This window comes from Bos mutus, chromosome 18 (genome assembly GCF_027580195.1).
Source record: "Bos mutus isolate GX-2022 chromosome 18, NWIPB_WYAK_1.1, whole genome shotgun sequence".
NCBI lineage: Eukaryota > Metazoa > Chordata > Mammalia > Artiodactyla > Bovidae > Bos > Bos mutus.
The window spans coordinates 4,515,716-4,532,888 of record NC_091634.1 but is presented as its reverse complement, the minus strand read 5'-3'; the positions used below and the strand labels follow the sequence as shown (position 1 = coordinate 4,532,888).

The following is a 17,173-nucleotide window of genomic DNA, read 5'->3' as shown; positions in this document are numbered from 1 at the left end:
CCGCCGGCGGTGGCGCGTGGCCCGCGGGCCCAGAGCTTGCGCGCGGGCGTGGTCTAGAGACGGTGCTGTTCCCGCTGTTCCCACCCAGACTCTCCCTGCGTCCCGCCCCTATGTCGGCTAGCGGCGGCGGGCGGAAATGAGGCAAAAGGTACCCGGCCATGGCGCCCGCGCGCCGGAAATGACGACACGCGAGGGCGGGGCTAGGAAGTGGCGATTGCGCAGACTCGCCGCAGGCAGGACGGCCGGGTGGGTCGGGGGGTCACTTCCGCTTCCGGTCCGTCGCCTTCTTCGGTTGCTTCCCGTTCGCTCGGCGGCTCCCCTCCCCCGCCCGGCTCTCCGCGCCCCTCCCGGGCGGCGGGGCGGCGGGGCCGTCGACGTGCGGCCCTCCGTGCGTCCGCGCGTGCGCCCGAGCGCGGCTCCGCGTCCGCCGCCCGAGGCCCGGCACGCGCCCCGTGACACCGAGGCCGAGCGGGGGCAGGGGGCTGCCCGCCATGAGCCCCCAGAGCGCGGCGTGAGTGGCCCGAGGTGAGCGCGGGCGGGGAGCGGGGGGCGGGCGGGCGCGCTCTGGCAGCTCCGCGGCTTTCGTGTGTCTGCGCCCGCCCGGCCTGGACCGCCCGCGGCTCTCCGCCCTCCCGCGTTTGCCTCCCGCGGGCCCCGCCTGGGCCTCGCCGGTGCTCGTGTCCGTGTGTGTCTCGGCGTTTCTACAGAGCGCTCGTCCCTGTGTGTCTGTACCGGTCTTGTGCTTTTCTGTCACGTGTCGGCGTCGGAGGGTCAGAACTAATGCCAGTGTCTCCGGTCTGTGCCTCTCTCCCCGCCGTCCTCCCGTGTCATGTTTGTCCTGGTGCTCGTCTCTTCCAGCCCCGAGTCCCTCTCGGCGGGTCTGTCGCTTGGTCTGGGATCTGGCCTTCCTTCCAGGTTAATGAGTGAGGCGTGAAGAGCCCGACTCTGCAGTGAGAGGCCCACTTTGTGCCACCCTGTAATATTTATAAGCTGACCAGACAGTTCCTTAGTCTTTAAAATAGTAGGGCAGCCCTGCCTCATAACGGAGGTGATGCTGCTCCTCGCCCCTAGCCTGTCCTTAGCTGCTGGGAGCTCTGGTTCCCATTAGTACTTGTGGATTTTCTGTTCCACACGGTTAAGGTTTGATATCGTTTGATATCTGAGTAACTTTTGGAGAATTTTGCCATATCATTTGTCTTTTATTTAATCTCGTAATTTTGTTTGGGTCAGCCAATTGTGAAAAACCTAGTCTCCTTAGACGTACCCATGAAGTCTTAGTTGTGCTGTGTTGAGTTTTTCTTCTAACGTCCTTTAGTATAAACACTGTGTTAAGATAGCACATCTTCTTTCGAAAATGTTTTTTTTCTGATGATGAAAACCAGCCAGTGTTATTGAGCTCTTATTATCTGTGGATCTGGGAGTTGAGTACTTTATGTTCCCATTGTATTTAATCAACAAACCCGGCAGCTGGAAATCCTTTCCTTTATTTCAGAGTTGAGCAAACTGAATCCCAGGGAGGCCAGAATTTGGACCCAAGTTTCGTTGTTCTTTCCCTTTTCTTGTCTGATTTCCCAGTCCCAGCTTAGCCTGTTTCTGGGCCTCTGTGTTCTCTCTTTGCCTCCCTGCTTCACTCCGCTCTCGTTTCTTTATCTGTCGCTGTGTCTTTGCCCAGGTTTCTCTGTGTTTCTCTCCTCTCTCTCTCCTTTCCTCTCAAAGGCCCCTGCTCTGTGTCGCACACAAGCGCTGTGTCTTCGTGTGTCTGGCTGGGCCTATCTCTAGCCCTGGCCATCTCTCTCCAGCCGTTCACAGCCGTCTCTGCGTGTCTGGCTCCCCTGCGTTTGGGGCAGGGACTCAGGTGGTAGGAGGCCTCCACAGGAGAGGCTGCGGGCGATGGTCAGAGCCTGCTCTGGGACCTGGCTGCCCCGGGGGAGGCCCGGGCCTGGCTTCCTCCCTGTGAGGCGTCTGCAAGTCATGCATGGTCTGTGCGGTGGAGCAGAGGCGCAGGCGTGACCCGGTGCGAGGCTGCGGAGGGTTCACGGATCCCCGTCCCCTCTTCTGTTTCTTCTCGTCACCCTCCCCTCAGCAGAGGTTAAGTTAAAGGGACCTGTTTTGGAGCCTGAGGTGGCCTGGGACGGAGCCTGCACCGCCTGCCTAGTGTGTGACCTTGGCCGGGCGCTTAAGCTCTGTGACCCGTCTCCTCCTGTTAGAACCCAGTGTCGGTGTCAGATGAGATCACGCGTGTCCCGTGCTCCCTGAGTGCCGGGCACACCTCCGGGGCCCAGCCAGGGGGCTGCAGTCTTCCTTATCTCCCCCCGGCGGGACACCACGTCCCCCTCCCCACCTCCTGGCCCTCTCCCTTTCTCGGCCTCCTCCGTGTGCCCCGTTTCTGCCCCCACCTGCGCTGGAGGTCTCTCCTGCCTGCTCCCTCTTCCCTTCCTTCCTGCTCCGTTTACTGAGTGGCTCTTCCGGGCCAGCTCTTCTGCCGGGAAAAGCCTTGTCCGTCCAGAGCTACATGGTTGCTGCCCCCACGGGCTCTGGGGGCGGCCAGCCCGAGTCAGACATGCATAGGAAATCACGAGGACAAGCCCTGGTGTGGGGGTGGGTCGGGCTGGAGGTTCATGCTGAGCCTAGTGGAGGACGGGAGGAGGAACGGGGTGGCTGTCTCAGGACCCACCCACGGGGACAGCGCGCGTCCTGACCCCCAGCTTCCCTTTCGGTGTCTAGACTCCGGATAGAGGCCCCATCTTACAGAGGAGAAAACTGAGGCTCCAGAGGTGCCAGCTAGGAAGTGTTAGCTGGGGTGTGCCCCAAGGGCCCTTGGCCCCCTGCACGCTCTGCCACCAGAGCAGGAAGGTGCTGGGCATGATTGAGGAACTGAGAGACAGTGGGGTGACTCAGGCAGAGACTCACTGGTTGCGGCAGGAACCCCGTCCTGCGCCTCAAGGGCCAGGCGGCTGCAGGCCCCACGCCTGGTTCTGAAGGTCCTCTCCACCCCCCAGATGCGGTGACCCGCCAGTTGCTGCCACGCTGCCTCCCCCGTCCTGTTGCCCGGCTCTGCTCGCCCGGGGGCCCGTCCCCACCCCCCGCCACCACCCCCCGCCACCATGTCGACCTCCTCGCTGCGGCGCCAGGTGAAGAACATCGTCCACAACTACTCGGAGGCCGAGATCAAGGTGCGTGAGGCCACGAGCAACGACCCCTGGGGCCCGTCCAGCTCGCTCATGTCCGAGATCGCTGACCTCACCTACAATGTGGTCGCCTTCTCCGAGATCATGAGCATGATCTGGAAGCGGCTCAATGACCACGGCAAGAACTGGCGGCACGTCTACAAGGTCAGTGTGTGGGGGGGGCCCGCCGGGCAAGGGGGGCGGCTGACCGGGGGGCACCTGGAGGCAGGCCCACTTTCCCAGTTTCCGGGAGGAACTGGAGTTCTGTGTCTTTTCAGTGAAGGCAACAAACATAACGATTTTAAGAATTCTTAGTTCCGTGGTGTTTTCTCCTTGTGGAGTTAGGGCCATTGTTTGAGGTAGTGCTGGGCCGCAGTGGCTGCTTTTGTCGCGGAGCATGGGCTCTGGGACATTTAGGCTCGTGCTTGTGGCGCTTGGGCTTAGTTGCTCTGCAGCGTGTGGGATGGACCACATGCCACCTGGACCAGGGATGGAACCGTGTCTCCTGCATTGGCAGCTGGATTCTTATCCCCTGTGCCATCAGGGGAGCCCCAAGTCTTGTGAACTTTGAAGAAGGGGCAGGTTCTAGGCTGGTCTGCTCTCAAGGCCTACGTGGATGTTCCGTGTCCACTCTCATGTGCCGCGAGCCCAGCCCCCTCCGCACCTCCTGTCATCCCCGGGGTCCTCTGTGCATGGGGCTCCAGGCAGGGGTAGTAGCCCCAGGGAGAGTGGGGGTCGTGGGACGGCTCCGTTTCTTTGCTGCGGTGGTGCTCACGCAGCTACGTCTGATTTCCAGAACTCAGAGCTGCATGAGAGTTTTACTGTAAGTCATTTCCTGCTTTTAAAAAGGAAAACGAGTCTGGGTTTTAGGGATCATTCCCTATTAAGAGAACAAAGATTTGTTACTTTTAAAAACCCCACACTCCCAAGTGTTTAAGTTCGGGCTGATGACGGGGGACATAACTGGCTACCTGATGGTGATTTTTAAGTGGCTTGCACCGTCTGCTCTTGCACACATGGCGGGGATGACTGTCCAGTTGCGCTTGCCATTTTCCAGAACCGGGATTTCTGGGCCCACGCTCGTGCCCTGACCCCGTGCTGTGCACGCGCGCCCCTATTCAGTGCACAGAGAGACGGACAGACCCCAGGCTTCGGGGGAGGGGGACTCGGTTGCACACGGCCGTCTCCCGTCTCGCTGCTGCTCTGGGGGCCTGGGGCCTGGTGTCCCAGGGCGGGTCCAGGAGTGGCCAGGGCTGGGCTGAGGCCAACTCTGGATAGTGGACTCCTGGGCCCAGGAGTGCCGAGGAGTCCCATCCGTGAACTTGAGTGGTCAAGGTTCTGCTCTATGTGGGGTGGGCAGCACAGGGAGGCGCTGGTCTCATGGCCCGGAGCCCGCGCTGGCCCGGCCACCCGGCCCAGGGAGGCTGCGGGGCTGCTGGCTCCCTGCCATGCCCCGATCGGCTCACTGATCGCCTGAGGCACTTGTTGGGGAGGGACGGGAGGGACGTGGCCTGGTGACTGAGCTGTGGGTGAGGGCGGTGGAGGCACTTTCTCCAGGGCTGCCCCCGCACCGGGTGGAGGCGTGCAGGTTTGCAGCGAAGCCCACCAGCTGCGGCTCCAGCCGCGCTTGGTGTGAGGGAAGCGCTGTCGGCGTGTGGCCTGCGTGGGCTGCACTCAGGATGGGACCCTGGCCCCCGCGGGGCGACCTGCTGAGCCCTGTTGGCGTGTGCCCATGGCTGGGACCCCTGGGGCAGCCCGCTGGCCCCTCTGTGTGCCCGGGGTGGGGATAGGTAGCTCGTCTCCCAGGGACACGGCACCTGAGGTAGTGACGGAGACTCCCGGGGCTGCGGTCACTGATGCCCGCTTCCTGTGCGGAGGGTGAGGTGTGGCGGCTGCATGGAGCTCACACATGTCCCTCCCCTAGGGGTTAGGTCGTTCCTGTGCTCACACACGCAATTCTCAAGTGCTCAGAGCCCTGAGATGCGCGTTTTGAGGCTGATGCCAGGGCTGCTTCTGGACTGGGCTGCGGTGGTTGCCTGGTGTGCGGGCCCCCGGAGCATGGTGTTGGCATCCCCTTCCCTCGGGGACTGTTGTCATGTGTGGGTGTGACCTCGGGAAGCCGCTGAACCCCAGGGTGCGGCTGGCCCAGGGGGTCAGGAGCCTGTGGTCCCCATGCGGTGCGAGGTGTAAACACCTCTGGGTCAGTTAAAGACTAACCTCCGGCAACCTGGTAACCATATCGACACACCTCTGGGAGCCGTGCCAGACCTTAGCTGGGCTCCCGGGAAGGCAGTGGAGACGTGACCTGGGTGAATTCCAGCGTGGCCCTGGGCTGGCCCCTCTGCTGACGTGGTAGCCCAGGGCAGTGCAGTGGGTCTGGGAGGCCCGGGCGTCACCTGCAGACTGCGTGTGCCCTCTGCCTGAGGACTGTGGCTGGGGCCTCCTGCAGGGCCTGGACGGACCCAGCCCTCTCTCGCTCTCAGAGGCCTCGCCCAGGGTGTGGGCTGCAGGGTATTCCCATCTGACTTGTTGGGAAGGAAGTGTGTCCCCATGTCATAAAATGAGAAGATCCCAAAGGCTGTTTCTCCCTCCCTCTGAGGCCGTGGTCCTCCAGTCGTGCCAGGCGGGTGTGGAGTCCCTGCTTCAGACGACACTTGCTAGGCTCCTGGTATGCACTGAGCACCTGAGTGTGACCTTCCGGGTCCAGCCGTGTGGCCTTTGTCTTCGTTTTTTCGAAACAGCAGGTCTGTGCTGTGCAGGGACACCTGCGTGGGCTGCGGGCCAGGCCTGCATTTCCGCCCGCTGTGCCTTGAGACAGACGGAGGTCGCACGCACTGCGGTTCGTCCTTGTCACCCAGGGGCGCCGTGCTGTGCCGTCATCACCCACCTTGTTCACAGCATCTTCGTCCCCCAAGTCCGGGCTCTGGGTTTGCCTGCTTCGATGCTTCTGTGGGCTAGCTGGTGCGCTCTGTTCTTGGGGCTCGGCTCCTGCTGCCCGGGGGGCTGTTCTCCAGGTCCCGCTGGGGGCACTGGTGCTGCTGGGCCCTGGGTGACGAGGCGATGCCCCTGCAGGCCATGACACTGATGGAGTACCTCATCAAGACGGGCTCGGAGCGCGTGTCACAGCAGTGCAAGGAGAACATGTACGCTGTGCAGACGCTGAAGGACTTCCAGTACGTGGACCGCGATGGCAAGGACCAGGGTGTGAATGTGCGTGAGAAGGCCAGGCAGCTGGTGGCCCTGCTGCGTGACGAGGACCGGCTGCGGGAGGAGCGTGCTCACGCACTCAAAACCAAGGAGAAGCTGGCGCAGACTGCCACAGGTGAGCGGGGGTCACTGCGGGCTGGGATCACAGCGAGACGCCAGCGGACGGCCAGGGGTTTCTCTGCTGACCATGGTCAGAGTGGAGCAGTGCAATGCTGGGGGCAGGGGCTGCAGGGGAAGGCTGCTGCTCCCTTTGGTCTTCACCCGCGTTTTCTCTCCAGCCTTTGCTCACTCACCCCTGGTGCCTAGAGCGGGGTGGGGGCCAGCTGTGCAGGCTGTCCCCTCCCAGCATCTAGCCCCGGGCCCAGCCCTGGAGCCCGAGACCCCTGGCTCCCCAGTGGGAGCCATCGGGAGCTTTCCAGCCCTGGAGAAGGGGGAGGAGGCCATTCATCCCTCAACCGAGAGCAGGAGCTTAGGCCTCTGGCTCAGAGGTCCTCAGGGCCCTGCCCCTCACCAGCTGACTTTTGCCCAGGCCCTCAGGGCCGTCCCTCCGCGCCCCGGTCGTTCCTCCAGGTGGGGTCGCCTCACTGTTCCTCAGCCACGGAGTCTGCATCCCACTGGGGCACGGGAGCGTCTCAGACTCTGCCCTCTGTTGGGTCCCATCTTCTCGGGGTCTCAGCGGCTATGTTCCCTCAGCTTCCTCCGCAGCCGTGGGCTCCGGGCCCCCGCCCGAGGCGGAGCAGGCCTGGCCACAGAGCAGCGGGGAGGAGGAGCTGCAGCTGCAGCTGGCGCTGGCCATGAGCAAGGAGGAGGCCGACCAGGTACCGGTGCGCTGCTGTGGGGTCGCAGGCGCGGGTCTGAGTCCGCTCTGTTTCCATCTCCACGCCTCGCCTCCACCCCTCCAGCTCTCCCTCTCCACCCTCCTCCTCTCTGGAGGACTGGCCCCACCCCAGCTTGTCTCTGCTGTTCTTCACCAGGTCGGGGCCCTGACTCTGTGTCTCGTGCTCGGTCTGGCCCGGCTGTCTTCCCTCCTCCTGTGTGTGCATGTTCAGGCTCTCTCCCCGCCTCCCCGGCCCCGCCTACCACCTGACCCCGCCCCTCACACTTCCCGGCCCCGCCCTTCACACGGTTTCCGCGGCTCCGCCTCCTCTCTGACCCCGCCCCCTCACGCTCTCTCTCCCTGGCCCCGCCCCCTCACGCTCTCTCTCCCCCAGCCCCCGTCCTGCGGCCCCGAGGATGACGCCCAGCTCCAGCTGGCCCTTAGTTTGAGCCGCGAGGAGCACGATAAGGTCAGAGCAGCTTCCCCGACCACCAGGCTCACCTAAGACCCTTCCTAGGTCCCCGCCCCCACACTCCCACTGCAGCTTCTGTGGGACCCCTTGTCAGACCGTGCCCCACCCCCACCCCCACGGCGTGTGTAGCTGCTCTGGGCTGAGGGTGCCCTGCTCGCCACCGCCAGCACCCACCCCATGGGAGGAGACCCCTGTGTCAGGCGCCCCTGTCCCCGCACAGCACCCTCACTCCGACCTCGCTCCGCCCCCGTGTCCCTTCACATCGCACCTTTGTCCACATCCCATTGTAATTTTCAGTCGCCTTGTCTGGGTGGGGGCTTCTGGGGCCATGCATTTCTGGGGGAGGGGGTGCAGTGAGAGTCCAGTCACCCAGAGTCTGACCCCTCCCCGCCTGCCGCTCCGGGTGGATCAGGAGGAGCGGATCCGCCGTGGGGACGACCTGCGCCTGCAGATGGCCATAGAGGAGAGCAAGAGGGAGACGGCAGGCCAGGAGGAGGTGAGTGTGGCCCTAGGCCAGCTTTGGCCAAAGGTGACTTCAGTGTGCACACAGCTCCCTGCTCCTGGGAGGGGGGGCATAACTAGGGGCCCCCTCCGCATCCAGGGGGATCTGGCTCAGCCCAGGGACAGCCCGGGATCGGGATTGGTGTGTGCACTGCTATGCTGCCCGGAGCCCATGAACTGGGGCGGGGCAAGGGGGCCTGGGTCGGCCCGGCGAGGACATGGCCCAGGGCGGCTTTGGCCTTGGTCCTCAGTTCTGCAGGGCTGGTTGGCGGTCTGGGTTGGTGGGGAACGGTGTGTCTGTGTGGGGGCCTGCTGACGGCTGTGACGAGAGCGATGGCGGGGCCCCGAGGAAGGAGGGCTGGGGGCCGTGTGGGGTGGGGAGGCGGCGGGCAGAGCAGAGCCTGTCAGAGCAGCCGGCGGCGGCGTCCGCCCCCACTTCCCTCTAGTCCGCGGAAGCTCAGCCTCCTGGTGGGCCGCCTCCCTCCCCCCTTCTCCTCCTGCTAAAGAGAAAGGGTGTCCTTTATTTTTAGGTCTGATCTGGGGTCATCTCCACCCCTCTTCTTGTTCTGGGCACTTCTCTCTACCTCCGGATCCCCTCTCTATCCCCCAGGGTCCCCTCTCGAAGTCTGGGGTCCCCTCCTCCTTCTGGGTACTTTTTTCTACCCTCCCCACGGGGTGCCCTCTGGGTCCGGAGTCCCCTCACCCCTCGCTTTCTTTTCTCCTGCAGTCATCCCTCATGGATCTTGCTGACGTCTTCACGGCCCCGGCTGCTGCTCCTGCCACTGATCCCTGGGGGGCCCCTGTGTCCATGGCTGCTGCCCTCCCCACAGCTGCCCCCGCCTCGGACCCTTGGGGGGGACCTCCTGTCCCTCAGGCTGCTGATCCTTGGGGGGGTCCAGCCCCTACCCCGGCCTCTGGGGACCCTTGGAGGCCTGCTGCCCCTGCAGGGCCCCCAGCTGACCCTTGGGGGGGGACCCAGGCCCCTGCGGCTGGAGAAGGACCAGCACCCGACCCGTGGGGGGGCTCTGATGGTGAGACCCCCTGCCCCCAGTATGCAGCCCTGGGGGTGGGGGACTGGTAGCTGTGGGGGTGGAGGTGGCCTCTGGGATGGGGTAATGGGGGCTAGGTGGGAGGGGCCGGGCCCGCGGCCGCAGGGACGCCTGGCTTAGGGTGGGCAGAGGGGAGTGCCGGCGCCTCACACGCCTCCTTCTGACCCCAGGTGGGGCCCCAGTTAGCGGACCCCCGGCCTCTGACCCCTGGGCCCCAGCTCCGGCCTTCTCAGACCCCTGGGGGGGGTCCCCTGCCAAGCCCAGCACCAATGGCACTGCAGGTAACTGGAGGGGGGCTTCGGGGGGGGCGGGGGCAGATCCCTGGGTGTGTGAGGGGTCCGGTGTCCTGGGTCCTAGGGAAGCTGAGTGCCATCTTGACCCCCACGCAGTGGTTGGGGGCTTTGACACGGAGGCCGACGAGTTCTCTGACTTCGACCGCCTGCGCACGGCCCTGCCGGCCTCTGGGAGCAGCACAGGTGAGCCCCCACCCCGCCCGCGCTGGGCGTCCATTGCACGGTCACCCGCCGGTGTTCAGAGACGAGCACGTGTCCTTTGACGTGATGGCAGGTTTGGTGGGGAACCGCGCCCCCCTCCTCACCTGCCTGCTGGGGTTTCTGCGTACGGCGGGCGTGCTGCCCACTGGCCTGGCCTGTGCGCCTCGCTCCTGGGAGACCCCTGTGCTCTGTCCACGTCCGAGCAACGCTCACTTGGAGGCAGCAGGCCCAGGGCTCGTCCTTCCGCCTCTCTGCAGCTTTTTTTGTGCCTTTTCCCCAACATAGCTGGGGTTCTGCTATCTTTAAAAAAACAAAACCAGGCCCGGTGAAGGGTAGTCTGTCCACCTGGCCCCACCCCGGTGGTCCCCACGTGTGTGCCGGTCTCCTGGGAGCTGTCCGCGCTGCTGGGCCTGCACCTCCTCGCCCCTGAGGGGGAGGCCTGGCCCCTGGGCCACGCCCACCGCGGGTGGCTCGGGGCCCCTCTCCCGGGCCCTGCGTCTCAGGGTCTCCCCTGAGCCCTTCTGCGGCCCCTTCAGGGGAGCTGGAGCTGCTTGCCGGAGAGGTGCCCGCCCGCAGCCCTGGCGCCTTCGACATGAGCGGGGTCGGGGGCTCTCTGGCTGAGGCTGTGGGGAGCCCCCCGCCCGCGGCCGCTCCGACCCCCACGCCGCCCACGCGCAAGACGCCAGAGTCTTTTCTGGGCCCCAACGCGGCTCTGGTGGACCTGGACTCGCTGGTGAGCCGGCCGGGCCCCGCGGTGCCCGGGGCCAAGGCCTCCAATCCTTTCTTGCCAAGCGGTGAGTGTAGCTGCGGGGACTGGGGGGCGCGGGGGCGCGGGCAGACCCCTGACTGCCTCGCCCTCCTCCCCGCAGGAGCCCCGGCCACCGGCCCCTCCATCACCAACCCCTTCCAGCCTGCGCCCCCCGCGACGCTCACCCTGAACCAGCTACGGATCAGCCCCGTGCCCCCAGTCGCCGGAGCGCCGTCCACGTACATCTCTCCCCTCGGCGGGGGCCCTGGCCTGCCCCCTATGATGCCTCCGGGACCCCCGGCCCCCAACACTAACCCCTTCCTCCTATAATCCGGGGCGGGAGGGGCCTCCCCCATTCTGCTCCCTGGGAGACCAGTGTTGTGAGTGCATGTGAATCGGGGACCCTCCCCCCCCCCCCAGCGCCCTTCCCCCTCCTGGGGCCCACTCACACTACAGCCTCTTCCTGTGTCCCCCGCCCGCCTCCCTGAGAGAAACTGGACGCGGCTGGGGAGGGTGCTGGCCGGAGGAGGACCCTTCCCACGGCATTAGAAGGGGGAGGGGCAGCGGGGGGCCCCCGCCAGTTCCCCTCCCCCAGCCTCTGGCCCTCAATCAGTGTTTGAGCCGCCTCCTCCCCTCACGCACCCCTCGGTGAATCCTCGGTGATGATTTTGGCAACTTCGGGAATAAATGGCGATTCTCACGGGCATGGAGCCCCCCAGTCCCACTCATGGGTCCTGTGGCCCCTTCCCCCAGGGGCCCGGGGCTTGCAGTCCATCTGCCTCTTAGGGGCAGGGGGGAGCCTCGATTTCCCTGACTCCGGGTGCCGTGGGGGGGGTTCTGTGTCGGGGGTGGGAGGGGCTCCGTGGGTCGTTGGGCTGCGGCCCCCTGGCCGTCTGGAGAGCTGATGGAGGTGGGGCGTGGACGGTGTCGAGAGCGGGGCTGGACTTGTGGGTTGTTGGTGAGGACTCCGTGTGTGCACACATGCACACCCGCCACGTGGGGCGCAGGGCCCTGGGCCCCCAGAAAGAGCGCCCGGGTGACTGGGCTTCAGGGAGAACCCCACCGCACTCGAGGGGCTAGGTCCCACTGTGGGGTGCTCCTGCAGCTGTTCTCTCAACTGGCTCTGGCTTCGGGGACCCGTGGGCCGGGTGCCCCGAGATCAGCTGGCCCACGTCCTTTCCCAGGAGGTGCCTCCCCTCTGGGTGAGGGCAGGACAGACCTCCAGGGTTCCGGAGGGCCTGCACGGACGCCCGGGCTGCCCCGCTGGACCACCCTCTGACGTCTGGGGGACTGGCGGGTCCTCGACACTACAGCTATCTCCGCGCCCGGTGCCGGGACGGATGGAAGAGGGGCCACCCCGCTGCCCCAGGGAGGGTGGAGACCCAGGGAACTTGCTCCGGGAGGTTGGCCGGAGGTGGTCTGCGGGGGAGCGGGGCGGGGTTCCGGTGAGTGTAGACTGGCAGGACACGCTTCCTGTCCCCAGGGCCCCCACATCAACACCGCCCATACTCACCTGCCCTCCCCTGAACCTGCCATGGTCCCTAACCACACCCCCCCCCCCACAGGCCCTGGACCCCACACATGAAGCCCCTTGGTCCCCCCAAACCCCGATGGTAGGATGAAGGTAGGTATCCCAGAGGCTTTTCACCAAAAACACGTTTCTTTTGCCGTCTTCAAATTCCCTATTGAGCGTGTCTTCTTACTTTATTCTCCTCTGGTCAGTTGTCCAGTCGTGTCTGACCGTTTGCGACCCCACAGGCTGTAGCCCACCAGGCTAGTCTGTCCATGGGATTCTCATCCAGGCAAGGATACTGGAGTGGGTTGCCATGCCTTCCTCCAGGGTATCTTCCTGACACAGGGATTGAACCTGCATCTCTTGCGTCGCCTGCATTCGTGGGCGGATTTTTTACTGCTGAGCACCAGGGAGGCCCCCTGGGCTAATTCTTTATTTCTTCCAGCTTATTTTACTTTTGTTTGATCACTTAAGAGTTTCCCTGAGTACTGTTTAATGTGTTCCTTAAAATACAGTTTTAACTGACGCTTTCCAGCACAGGAAACTGTAGAGAGGAGGACCCGCCCCCTACTGTCTCTGCTCAACGTTTGTCCAACCTCCCCCAGATCCAGTTTCCTCACAAACCCCTCCACTGGAGAATTTTGGAGATTGCACTCTGGCTAGGAACCATTTGGTGCTAGTTCGTATGTGGTGGGGGGACCCTACAGATGTCCCTGTAGCTCAGGCAAAGAATCTGCCTGTGATGCAGGGGGCCAGGGTTTGATCCCTAGGTGGGGAAGATCCTCTGGAGAAGGGAATGGCAGCCCATTCCAGTGTTCTTGTCTGGAGAAGTCCATGGACACAGGAGCCTGGTGGGCTATGGTCCAGGGGGTTGCAAAGAGTTGGACACTACTGAGCGACCGAGCACACATAACTTCAATCATTATAAAGACAAAAAATGATTGTTTAAAAAATGAGAATTAAGCGAGGTGCTAGAAATGGATGGATGTAGTTGGAGCTCCAGTCAGACCCCCTTTACCTGTAGCATGCCACACAGCCCCAGCTGCAGACTAACTTGCGGGTCTCCAAGAGCTGCCCCCTGCGGAGAGCAGCAACCTAACACTGCAGACTGGGAGAAAATACTTGCCAATCTGACACTGGAAAGGATTCAACATTCAGAATGTATAAAATACTCCCCCAAACGAACAACAAAAACAACCCCATACAAAAATGTGCAAGGACTTGAAAAATGACATTTCTCCAAAGACAGACAAACAGCCAGCAAATACTTGAAAAGGTGCTCGGCATCATTAGCTGTTGGGGAAGAGCTGATGAAAACCACAGATAGCACCTCACAGCTGCTAGGGTGGCTACAGTCAACTGGGAAATGGCACATACTGGAGAAGATGTGGAGAAACTGGGACGCCTGTGCATTGCTGGTAGGACTAAGAAATCGAGCAGTAGCTGTGGAAATGTTTGGTGATTTCTCCAAAGGTCACACACACAGATAGCCAGGACCCAGCTGTGTCTCCCAGGTGTACATGAAACTAAGCTGAAACCAGGGACGCGACAGACCTACACACCCATGTTAACTATTCACAACAGCCAGCAGACAAGACCGCACAAGTGTCCATCAGTGACTGAGTAGGTCGATGAAACGTGTGTACGTAGAACAGACTAGATTCCAGCCATAAAATGTGGAAGTTTGGTATCTGCCACAAGGTGGAACGACCTTGAGAACATTATGCTTAGGGAGACACGGCACCTACAGAAGGACAAACAGCACTATGACTCGGCGTACATGGAGTACCTGGAGCAGGCAAATCTGTAGAGACAGAGTAGAACAGAGGACGGTCTGGGCTGAGAGAAGGGCCAGTGATTGTTTTAATGATACCAAGCGTCTAGGTGGTGGTGATGGCTGCCCGCATTGCGAGTGTGTTGATTGCCGCTGCATTATACACTTGAGGATGGTTAAAGTCGTAAGTATGGTGTTAGGCATGTTTAATAACAAAAAAATATAAAAACGGTAAGTGGTAGATGACTAAATACAGCAATCATGGATGGTACAGAAACTGACTTCTATACATTTAATCTTCGACAGCAAGGAGATCAAACCCGTCAGTCCTAAAGGAGATCAGTCCTGAATATTCACTGAAATGACTGATGCTGAAGCTCCAATACTTTAGCCATCTGATGTGAAGACGTGACTCATTAGAAAAGACCCTGATGCTGGGAAAGATTGAGGGCAGGAGAAGGGGACGACAGGATGAGGTGGTTGGATGGCATCACTGACTCAATGGACGTGAGTTTGAGCAAACTCTGGGAGATAGTGAAGGACAAGGAAGGCTGGCATGCTGCAGTCTGTGGGGTCTTAAAGAGACAGAGTCACCACTTAGTGACTGAACAACAGCAGCAAACCTTTCAACAGTGATTTCAACAACTCACGAGCAGAAATGAGGAGATGCAGAGTCCTTAAGGATCAAGAGGAAGGGGCTAAAAGTGGGGAAGCAAAGCCAGAATAAGAGTAGCCTGCATCAATCACAGACAAGACTCCAGAAGAATAGTGGTGTAAAACTTGAAAGTGGAATTCAGTTTGTAAAAGTTGACCAAGGTGACCACCAGCATCAGGATGGTGTGGGCGGCTCTGGTCTCTGGGCGGCATCTGTGGTGCCCAGTGCGGGTGTGAATATACTGCACCCTCTGGCGGTGTCTGAGCAGGAGAAGCACCATGGAGCCACTGGACCAGCCCATGAGGGTAAGAAACACGGCATCCGAGGTGGACCACTGGAGGCCAATGGCTGCTTTGGGACTTGATGAACAGAACCACTTCCCTTGATTGTCGGTATCATTTCCTGTGTCCTGTGGACCAGTGACTGCCACAGGAACAGAGTTAGTCATTAAGAGACTGAGCATCCAGCAGACCCAACAGGAAGGGCCAGTGACCTTGAGGGCCCTTCCTCTGAGCATCACCCACTCCGCTCTCCTGGGGGTGAGAGTGAAGGACCGATAGGTGCTTAGGACACAGGTGGAGCACAGGGTGGTGCCTCGAGCCACTCTCTGTATATAATACACAAGCTTACACCCAAGACTGGACAGGGGCTTCCTCAAAACAAAAACTGCAATGGCAGTGTGAGGAATGCCAGGGGAGAGAACCAGGAGGCTGGCCAGGGCCAAGTGTGTGAGAATCACATCTGTGCCTCCTTTTCCGGTCAAGCAAGACTGGAGACATGCTGTGGAAGAAAAGGAAGACATTACCCAGAGCCCCCAACCACCACCTGAAACAAAGATGGTTTTCACAGCCGCCTCCCCTAGTGTTCTCAGGGCATCTCTGTAAAAAGACATGGAGGGGACGTCAAAGTGGCCTGGAGCGGAAAGGGGGCTGAACTGGTGCTGACACCAGCAGTCTTCACATAGAACCAACAGTGGACAAGAATTCTTCATCTTTTCCTCTCCTGAGAAGGGAGACACTGTCATGCTCCACAGGAGGAGCTCAACCTGGAGAATATATACATGACACCACTTACACTTTTCGCTATGATTACTTTGTATTTATTTCTATTTACCTGTATATCCTGATCCTCCACCTGAAGGTAAGGTCCATGCACTTAGGAACCAGGTCTGTCCTGTTCAATAACACGGTTGACCAATAATAAGTGTTAAATAACATGTACTGAGTATATGAATGTGTTACAGGACACATATGCAAGGATGTTCTCCACACCCCTTAGTTGAGCTAATAAGACGGTCTAATTTTAACAGAGTGTGCAAGTGAGTTATAGCAAGCTCCTATTTCATCAGACTTACTGGACACTAAATAACTTTTAAAAATGAGTCTTCAGGACTTCATGGACTTCAGCTTTCCAGGTCCTCACTCAAGGAGCTCATTCAAGTCATCACTCCATCCCAACAGGACTGAATAGGAAGAAAATTCTTGCATCATGAAGAGAGGAGAGACAACGGGCACCACTGCCTCCAAGACTGGAGAGACGGACAGTGACTAGCGGGGCTCAAGATTCTGGAGCAGACTCATGATGGAGACACCTTGCGAATAAGGCCTGCCAGGACGAGAAATGCTGCAACATAACTGATGGGGAAAAAACTCCCTTTGTGCTTTCAGTGGGGAATGGAGGAAGAAACCATTTTCAAATACACCAGAGTGTGGGGTTCTTCTTACAAGGTCTGCCTTCAGGAGAGACTTAACTGGAGCCTAAGCAGCCGGGGTCTTCTCAGAGCCTGACTGACCTGGGAAGGGAAATCCCCAGCATCCAGCCCACTCTAGCCATGCTGTCCCATCCATGGGGGAGAAAAACATGGAGAAACAGGTTCACAGTCCAGAGGCACAGGCTCACGGACTGACTGAGACCTCATCGTAGGAGGTGGACGCTGCCCTCTCCCCACACCTCACCACCACATCGCTAAAGGTTTATTAACAGTTCCTTTAACCCAGTACACTATGTCCAGATATCAAGAAAACATTCCTAGGCATACTACAAGGCAAAGAACAGTTTGAAGACACAGAGCGAGCATCAGACGCAGACACGGCAGGAATGTTGGGATGGTCAGACCTGGAAGGTGAATCAACTATGATCACTGTGCTGAGGGCTCTAGTGGATAAAGCAGACACGTGCGGGAACAGCTGGGCAATGAGAGCAGGAGAGGGGAATTCTAAGGAAGAACTAGGAAGAAATGCCGGAGACCAAAGCACTGTCTCAGAAATGAAGGATGCCTTTGATGGGCTTGTTAGTAGGTTGGAGGGAATGTTAGTAGATGTGGAAAGAGTGTCTGAGCTTGAGGGTCTATCGGTAGAAATCTGCAAACTGCAAGGCCAGGACAGAGACTTAACACAAAATGGAGTATCCAACGGCTGTGGGAGAAGTACCAAGGGTGGAACACGTGCACAGTGGGACTATCAGAAGGCAGGATAGAGAAAAAGAAATATTTGAAGCAACAATGAGAATTTCCCCCCAAAACAATGTCAACACCAAACCACCGATCCAGGAAGCCCACAGAACCCCAAAGAGGATAAATGCCTTCTCCCCAAACCATATTTGCAGGCATGTCATATTCAAAATAATATACCCAAATGTTAAAATACCCAGTATTCTTGCCTGGAGAATCCCATGGACAGAGGAGCCTGGTGGGCTCACAAAGAGTGGGTCACAGAGTCCGACATGACCGAGCAACTGAACAGCAATGCAGCCTGTCAAGCTCTGGTGACTGAAGAAA

The 17,173-nt window shown here is 60.3% G+C and overlaps 2 protein-coding genes across 4 annotated transcripts; one reads left to right on the top strand and one right to left on the bottom strand.

The window, feature by feature from the left end:
• The first annotated feature begins 256 nt into the window (after positions 1 to 256).
• EPN1 (epsin 1) lies at positions 257 to 11,161 on the top strand. 3 transcript variants are annotated; one of them, XM_070387140.1, is made up of 11 exons: positions 257 to 525; positions 3,000 to 3,332; positions 6,240 to 6,489; positions 7,068 to 7,198; positions 7,586 to 7,660; positions 8,076 to 8,159; positions 8,892 to 9,195; positions 9,384 to 9,494; positions 9,603 to 9,689; positions 10,244 to 10,501; positions 10,577 to 11,161. In XM_070387140.1, exons 2-11 carry the CDS (start codon positions 3,105 to 3,107, stop codon positions 10,783 to 10,785), a joined length of 1,737 nt encoding a protein of 578 aa, XP_070243241.1. In that variant the 5' UTR covers positions 257 to 525; positions 3,000 to 3,104; the 3' UTR covers positions 10,786 to 11,161. The 3 variants fall into 3 exon arrangements, with proteins under 3 accessions (XP_070243241.1, XP_070243244.1, XP_070243243.1); XM_070387142.1 differs by having other exon boundaries at positions 258 to 525; positions 7,068 to 7,192; XM_070387143.1 differs by lacking the exon at positions 7,586 to 7,660 and having other exon boundaries at positions 7,068 to 7,192.
• Positions 11,162 to 14,485: 3,324 nt separating this feature from the next.
• Positions 14,486 to 15,569, bottom strand: LOC102264598 (vomeronasal type-1 receptor 4-like). Its single transcript, XM_014480434.2, has one exon. It carries the CDS (start codon positions 15,419 to 15,421, stop codon positions 14,486 to 14,488), a length of 936 nt encoding a protein of 311 aa, XP_014335920.2. The 5' UTR covers positions 15,422 to 15,569.
• Positions 15,570 to 17,173: the final 1,604 nt, after the last annotated feature.

What these genes read in the sequence shown, in the direction of transcription:
- EPN1 (XM_070387140.1), top strand. Translation starts at nt 3,105, where the DNA reads ATGTCGACCTCCTCGCTGCGGCGCCAGGTGAAGAACATCGTCCACAAC. An exon ending in GCTGGCGCAGACTGCCACAG is followed by an intron (nt 6,490 to 7,067) that starts GTGAGCGGGGGT and finishes ATGTTCCCTCAG; the next exon opens with CTTCCTCCGCAGCCGTGGGC. An exon ending in GGCCTCTGGGAGCAGCACAG is followed by an intron (nt 9,690 to 10,243) that starts GTGAGCCCCCAC and finishes CGGCCCCTTCAG; the next exon opens with GGGAGCTGGAGCTGCTTGCC.
- LOC102264598 (XM_014480434.2), bottom strand. Translation starts at nt 15,421, where the DNA reads ATGACAGTGTCTCCCTTCTCAGGAGAGGAAAAGATGAAGAATTCTTGT.